Source organism: Lycium barbarum, chromosome 1 (assembly GCF_019175385.1).
Source record: "Lycium barbarum isolate Lr01 chromosome 1, ASM1917538v2, whole genome shotgun sequence".
NCBI lineage: Eukaryota > Viridiplantae > Streptophyta > Magnoliopsida > Solanales > Solanaceae > Lycium > Lycium barbarum.
The window spans coordinates 144,534,209-144,542,435 of NC_083337.1; the positions used below are offsets into that span (position 1 = coordinate 144,534,209).

General features: G+C 33.9%; 1 protein-coding gene across 1 annotated transcript; it reads right to left on the minus strand.

Moving 5' to 3' along the window:
* Window positions 1-2,449: 2,449 nt before the first annotated feature.
* Window positions 2,450-5,136, minus strand: LOC132641672 (sesquiterpene synthase 9-like). Its single transcript, XM_060358736.1, has 6 exons — window positions 4,821-5,136; window positions 4,123-4,501; window positions 3,799-4,017; window positions 3,471-3,609; window positions 3,101-3,349; window positions 2,450-2,859 (listed from the first exon to the last, which is right to left on the minus strand). Exons 1-6 carry the CDS (start codon window positions 5,098-5,100, stop codon window positions 2,566-2,568), a joined length of 1,560 nt encoding a protein of 519 aa, XP_060214719.1. The 5' UTR covers window positions 5,101-5,136; the 3' UTR covers window positions 2,450-2,565.
* Window positions 5,137-8,227: the final 3,091 nt, after the last annotated feature.

Consider the following 8,227-nt stretch of genomic DNA (forward strand, 5'->3'; position numbering starts at 1 on the left):
TAGAGTGCATCCTGTTGGTTAGAAGTGGTGCATTGGTAATTCTCAAGCTTGGAAGCATCTTTTGTAGGCTAGGGAAAGTGTGAAAATCAAATTACTTGGAAGATCAATAATGGAGAGTATAGTTTTTGGCGAGATAACTGGACTGAGATGGGACTTCTTGCTCAATTTTGTCCAAATTTCATCACAAGAAACACTACTAAGAAGAAGGTCAGAGATTTTATGATTAACAACACTTGAGATGTTCAGAAATTGTACAACACTTTGCCCAGTCAAGTGGCTCTGCATAACATTTCCATTAAGTTGGTACAGTGCAACAAAGGTGATTATGCCATTTGGAAAGCAACAATGGATGGACACTTCTCCAATGGTTCAGGTTGGCAAACTATCAGAAAGCATAGGTTAACTAATGCCACCATTAGCAATATATGGCATAAATCCATTCCTTTTAAATAGTCCTTCATCTGTTGGAGAATTTACTATGGTAGAGTTCCTCTTTATAAAGGAATGAACATGAGTGATTTTCAGAATAATGTAGACTGTTTGTACTGTTTTGTTCCTAAAAATGAAACTCTTCGACATGTTTTTGTGGAAAGTATTGCTGCTGAGTATGTATGGAGAGCTATTGGAAATCCATTGGGAATTATTCATCAACATCTACCTATTAGAGGCTTACTAAATAGTTGGTGGAAAAAAAAAAAAAGAAGAAGCAAGAAACAAGGTTCAAAAAATGGTGCTGTAGGCTGCTTCTATTACTATTCGTTGGGAAATCTGGAAAGCATGGGCCGCTTGTAATGGAGACAACAAGAAGTTCTATCTCTAGAGGATGGTCACACAATGTGTTTTGAATATCAAAGCTATACTTCAAGATTCATTTCCTAACATTGACATTGGAGGAAGTTAGGCTAATACTTGCAGCATGATTGAAAGACTTAAACTAGTTATCAGATGCACTCTTGTCTACTGGACTAGACCTCAAAATGGAATCATCAAACTAGATGCTGATGACAGTTTCATCAAAACATCTGGTAAAGCAGGAATTGGTGGTGTGGTTAGGAAGGATAATTGTGATTTCATCTTTGATTTCTCTATTCCAGTACTGGCTAAAAATAGTAATCACACTGAGGCTGAGGCTACTAAGTATAGTGTGGAGTGGTGTATTCAGCACGATCACACAAATTTCTACATAGAACTTGATTCTATGATGATTACTAAAATGCTTATTCAACAAGACACTAGCAATTTGAAACTCAAACAAATCATCAACAGTACTTCAAGTATGCTCAGAAGTGCTAATCATGTCATCTCTCACTATGTTAAAGAAGGAAATCAAGTAGCTAACTTATAGGGCTAAGATGGCATCTACAAGTGGAAACAAGACCTTCTATCAATCTCTTCAAGATCTTCCTAGAGAGGAAAAGGGGCTGCTTCAACTTGACAAATGGCAAACACATACTTTTAGAAGGAGAAATGAGAAATGTAACTTTTTTGTTAGTTAATTTTCTTGTTATTTTGGGAAAGGACTTTGTATAGGCTAATCCTTTCCTTAGATTGTTTTGCAATATCTTTTGTAGACTTGAGGCAAGATTCCATGTTCCCCTCTAGTCATTGTAAGTTACATAAATTAACATGGTAGGCGTCCAAGCCAAATCCCCCACACCGTAGGCTCACAGCCTAGTGGTGATGGCTTAAAAAAAACCGCTTTCATAAATCAGCTACATGAAAAAGACATTTAAATCAAGATAGCGTAGTCCATGTTCCAATGTTTAAACAATTAGTTTACTAATAATACTGGTTTATATATTTGTTAGTATTATAATACTAAGATATATGAATTGTATATGTAACTGTATACTTCAGTATGATATTCGATATTTTCTTTATGAATACCGAATACCATACCGAATATCAAACTTTTTTAAAATGCATATGAAATACCATAATACCGAAATTGGAGTTTAAAAAATTTTGGTTTGGGTATGGTAATCGGTATCTACCATACCATGCCCACCCTTACCTTATCCTGGAAGTAGGAAATAAGCTCTATAAATTTCATCTACACTAATTGTCTTATACCCACCCTACAACACGCCCCACTAACCCCACAACCCCCACTCCTAACCCCCCATGTCAACCCCAATAGTGTTTACCTAGATCATATATTTGCTTTACCAAACACCATAAAATATGAAAAAACCCCACGTAGTAAAACATTTTCCTTCATACCAAACATATCTATAGTTAACTTTGAAAATTTTAACGGATGTTTTCGTAGACTCGAAACTTAACAGAGGCACCTTTTTGGTCTGTCTGAGATTTTTTTTTTTTTTTGGAAGGATTTTGGTTTGTTAAATGAAATACTACAAGAATGTTAGTATTAACCTTTAGGTGAAAGTTGCAAGCATGAACATAATAGATATAACCACAAAAGTAAACATTGAAAAAGCGGGACTAAATTGTACAACTTCATGTTGTGTTTTATTGAAAAGAAACATGAGTAAAAAGACAATCCAACTGCTGATCTCTTTTTCCTGATAAAGTAGAGGGAACTTGCACTCAGAAGGTGCATTATATTTTGATAGATTCAACAAACAACAAGTTAATCATGTCTTTAAGTTTGCCTTTGGAGTTTGTGTATTCATCTTTCTTTTGGTACAGAGTGTCAATCACACGTGCGAGATTCAAAGCTCGTTCAAGGACAAACATTGGTACTGCAGTAGGACGGAGGAATTCTCTGTTTATATATTTCCATGCATTCGTGACTTCTTTCCGAAATTTAATGTACGCCTCTTGCTTTGAAGCTCCACTCTCTTTCATGTAGGTTTCAATTATTGAAGCAACATGTCCCCTTTGTTGTTCCTCCTACATCAAACATATATACATTTCAATATCTTCAATATAGTTACACATTTACACATTTTCATCTTTTTCATATTCCAAGACTATTTGAAGCAAATCCAATTCATATATTTCTTTTCCTTCTGCATACATATGTCTATTCTATTATTTTGGGCCAATGAACCTTCAAAATATTAAGTGAGATTACTCTGTATCTACTTCCTAAAAAATAAAATAGTAACTGAGATACTGTTGTTGTACTTACTTCATGTCCAACAATATCATCCATCAGTCTGCTAATTGCTGCTGAAGCTCGAATGATTAAAGGTTCATTTATCACCCATTCAAAAGTCTCTCTGCTTATAAATTCCTCCATACCGACTAAGGAAGTTGTTGAAAGCATCATATAGGCACAACTTACAAGTGCATTTTTCATATTCTCTTCACATGTTGGAGTATATTGAGCGCCCAACCATTGGGCTTCCTTAAAAAAGGCTCTCACCAACTTTTTCATCTAGAAAAGTAGCAAAACAAGTAAACTAGATATAACTAAGGAAAAATCTTCTGTTGTAATGAGGACGTTGTATCAGAAAAGTAGCCCCCTAACTTAATACTGATTAGTTAAGCAAGATAACCTCATTTTTTGCATAGTTCACGCGATCCGATTTACATTCTTTGGCCAAAACTTCTTCATATTCATTGTAAATGTCCAGGAGGGCTTGATAAGCAGGTCTCATATATGGCGCCAATGAATCCAGGGCACTAATGTCCCATCTACAAAATCAGGATTATTTGTATATCAAAATCAACACTAGCAAATTAAATTTTACCATCTTGTACGTACATATCATATCATTTCATAGTAACAACATGAAGTACTTAATTATACCTTCAAGTGTACATGTTTATTTTCCTATTGATCAATGAGGGATGGAAATAAGATCGGTGAAGTTTATATTTTACCTCTGAATCGCATCGGTAAAAGGCACAAGTTCGTCAAAAGTTGCATAAGCATCATAGGTGTCATCAATGATGGAGGTCATTTTGATTACTTTTGTTAGCATTTTTCTCGCGCGATTATACTTAGGCTCAAAATACACTCCTATTATCCAAAAGTAACACTCCACCAATCTATCTCTTGCATAGGGCAATTTGTTTGCAAAATCTAAATCTTTCCACCACCTACATCACAAGAACATAGATTGATCGGTTGTTGCATTTCATTTTGATTAACCTAAAAATAAATGCATTCATTATTGAATGAAGAAGATTGATCAGATAATGTACCTTGTAAGCTCGCTAAGCTCTGCCTGGTGCAGCTTTTGCAATGCGTTAAAATCCAACTTTGCAAATTTCAAAAGCAAATCGGTGTGTGCATCAGTAATGTTTTCGTAAATAAATATGTATTTTTTAGCACCCAACCTTGGCAAGGTTTTGCGAATGGGCTGCTTTAACGCCTCAGTAACTTGAACCTTAAGTGATTTGTTGCTCAAGTTGGGGACCATGAACTCGAGATGGACGGTGGTAAAGGTAAGAGCATCTTCAAGAATCTCCTCCCCGCGCACTCTCAGATGTGCTGCTTCATACAGACTCAATAATCCTTGGACATCATTAGTAAGTATTTCCTTGAATTTTCCATCTTGGTCGGTGAATTGCTTGAAGACGTCTGATTAAATATCATGTTCATTGTTTGACCCAAAAAAAATAAAATAATAATAATAAAAAAAAACTTGTTAAAAGCTATAGAAACACAATTTTAAATGCTGCCAAAAGTTTTTACTCTTTAAGCATTTTAATATTGGCTGGAGGTGAATACCAAGGTCAGAGTTGGTTTTTTTTTTTTTTTTTTTTTGTGACAAATTTAATTAATATGAGCTCACTATAAGTGAAGAGACACGACCGTTCAAAAGAGCAGGAATAATCGACCAAAAGATAAACAAAACAAACGGAAAAGATTGAAGCTGTACAAGATAGAACACATTCACCTGAGGATATACCATGGCCATGTTGTCTCAGCAGTCGAAAACGAAGAGCAACAACGTAAAGGTTGTCTTGATTTTCACTCTGTAATTGGGACGCATCAAAGATGTTTTGCATTGATGTCTCAATTTCATTATCGAAATGATATGCTACTCCCAATCGCTGGATTGTGTCTATCAACACAAGTTTTTGTGTGCTATTCTCGGGGGTTTCCACTAACATTTTCCTGACTTTTTCTTTTAACTCTTCAAGTTCATGTTTCTCTTGGGTACTAATTTCCTGCATGCCAAAATTGAGCGTTACGTATTAACTTTCACACCCTTTATACAAAGTACCAATATGATGCCTTATCTCACTATTAGAAATAGAGGTTTTTCCCACCGATATTCAGTGGGAAATTTGTGTTATAAAACATGATTTTTTCACCTCATTCTCACCGAACTAGCTCACTGAGAAGACACATGTTGGGAAACAGGTTCTCATTTAAACTCTGGGAAAATTCAATGGGCAAAAAACTTAATGGTTAACGGTGTTAAATGATAATTCGTTAATGTGAGTTACATTTTATGGTTAATACGTTACTATGAGTAACATTTTATGGTTAATTAATTTGGTTTCAATGTTCCACTGATTTGAGTTTTTTATTTTAGCATAGCTGATTTGAGTGCTTTATTTTGTGGAGTATATATGATTCACTAAGGTCTCTTAGTCTACAGCTTGATGGAAACCATTCTTAGTTGTTGTTTTGCTTCATACAAATTTAGTTCCAGCGAAGTGAATTGAAAAACAAAATTTAGCTGTTGTTTTGCTTCTAAAAGATGGAGTATTTTTCGTTAAGCAGTAGATATGAAAGATGGTTGCTTCTTAATTTTCATATATGAAAAAACTATGATATATATAAGTATTAATTACTACTCGTAGTAGTTTTTGTTGTAAACTTAGGACATTGTATCTTTAATTTCTTTTGGGTCTTAACCATCTTGCACTTTAAAATGTATAAGAAAATGTTGAAAGGGAGAATTAACCAACTTCTGCTCATATAGTTTTCCCCCGCCGGTGTTGTCTTGAAATTGAAAAATTGCTACTTTTTTTTAGCTAATTAGTACTTTTTTTTTAAAGGCTAATCAATACTTTTTTAATCCTAATCAATTTTTTTAAGGCTAATCAGTATCTTTTTGTAAGGCTAATCAATATGTTTTTTAAGGGTAATCAATATTCTTTACAGGATTTGACTGTTCGTGCCTGAATTCTGTAAAAAACGTTGCTGTCAGTTACGTTTTAGCTCGAAGCTATAACTCTGAGTTACGAGCTAAGATCAATCTATATCAGATTTTGTATTATTTAGAGTCATTACTCACAGTAACGTAAACCATAAAACGTTACTCACAGTAATGAATTACCCTTTAACACCGTTAACCTTTAATTTTTTTGAATAAAATAATGTCTAATACGCTACTGCGGAATACATTTATTCTAGTTCTGTATTTTTTTTTAAAAACGTATTATTTTGGTGAATTGGTTAAAATAATGACTTACTTTTGTCAAAGATATGAAAAAGCATAGAGAGTTGAAAGCTTAATCCACGGAAAATGTAAGAAAATAATATGTGAAAGAAAAATAAAGACCGTGAGGGTTGCTTCTTTTGAGTGTGGTGATGATACAATTTATTTCATAAGCTACAAGCGTCATACCGTGACATACAAGTATATGTTTGTATGTATGTAAAATGTATGTTGTATGCATGTAAGTTGCATGTGTGGTGTTTTTGGGGTGATGACTGTCAGATGTATGTAAATGTATAGAAGTTGTTCTTGTATCCACGCGATTACAGTTAGACAGAGATAATATTGCATGCCTGCGAACACACTTATTAAGTACACAAATACAATATATTATGCTCGCGTATTCGAATACTGTGTATTCCGTTATATTTTGAAATAAACTGTTGCTACGTTTAGTAAAATATATTAAATATACAAACTATCGCTATGTTTTGTAATTAGAGGCTAAACTATCGCTATATATGAAATTTTCTATGTAAATACAAGATAAAGTTTACTAATTATACCTAATAAATTTTTCCTCTTGAATATTATGTATACTATTTGATATTAAGAATATGATTGAAAATAGTTGTCAAACTTTAAATCTTAAATTCTTAAAGTAACAATTTTGGGACAATTTCATTTGAATTAAAATGACTGTTAATTGAAGATGGAGAGAATATTGATAGAAGTATGGTGAGTTATGGCCCACTTTTGGCCACTAATGATGTGATTTACTAAATAAATAAAAATAAAAATAACGTGCTAAACTTTTATTGGATGAAAAGAAAGATTTTTACTAATATTATAAGCGAAGAAAAGCAAGTTAAACAATATGCCTTTTTGTTTTAAACTAATATAACTCCTGCGTCTCTTAACTTCTAAATATCGATGGAAGTGAAGATTAAATGCTCAAACTCAATAAAGGGTGTTTCCCTATGAGTATGATCGAGTACAAAAATGTTCCATCTGAGTTGTTTTGTCCTATAAGATCACATGTCTCACAAGCTTTATAGCTACACAATTGCTATAACATTTTAAAAATTATATATTTTTTTTAAACTCTGTGTTGATTGAATCTATATCACATAAACTGAAATATTGAGAGTATGTAGCGATATTAGTTGCATCGATGTAACTCAAGTAGCTTGCCTCATGGATGGAGGAAAAAAAAAAGGGGGTGGGGGTGGGGGTGGGAGTGGGGGCGCTTTCCTCATGGACTCATCGTAGAGCACATCCCTCAAGCTACAGAGTTGTCATAGTTGTTTTTTTTTTCTTCTTCTAGTTGAACTGCACAGTTCCATGTATCATCAATAATTTGTACATAGGAGGGGGACTTCACCTTACCTCCCACAGATTTGTTGAATTACCCAAAAGGCAATTCTTTTACGGATGGTAAGGTGATGAAGAGTACTAACAAAAAATTGTATTCACCTCTCCTATACTTATGATCAGTCAAGGACCATAAAAAAGGTACCTATGCTAGCTCCATCTTTCTTTTCAAGAAGAAATTGTTTTTGAGATACTTCATCCTGAAAGAAGGAAATTGAAAGATATCCATTCGAATTTCTTCTCTAGCATCATAGGTGTCATCAATGACAGAGGTCATGTTGATTACTTTTGTCAACATTTTTCTCGTGAGATTGTACTTAGGCTCAAAATACACATTATCCAAAAGTAACACTCCACTAGTCTGTCTCTTGCATAAGGAAATTTGTTTGCAGAATCCAAATCTATCCACCACCTGCATCCCAAGTGTTTTATGGTGAAATCTGATTCAGTTAGAAAACCAGTTAGAGATTTATTTTTACAAGATTTGAAGACAAGTGGGACGTATCCAGCCTCGAGAACTCTTTTATGAGTCCGGT

Coding starts and splice junctions, on each gene's coding strand:
- LOC132641672 (XM_060358736.1), bottom strand. CDS start 5,100: ATGCAGGAAATTAGTACCCAAGAGAAACATGAACTTGAAGAGTTAAAA. Junction 4,502..4,820: donor TGGCCATGGTATATCCTCAG/GTGAATGTGTTC, acceptor ATATTTAATCAG/ACGTCTTCAAGCAATTCACC. Junction 3,350..3,470: donor TGAACTATGCAAAAAATGAG/GTTATCTTGCTT, acceptor CTACTTTTCTAG/ATGAAAAAGTTGGTGAGAGC.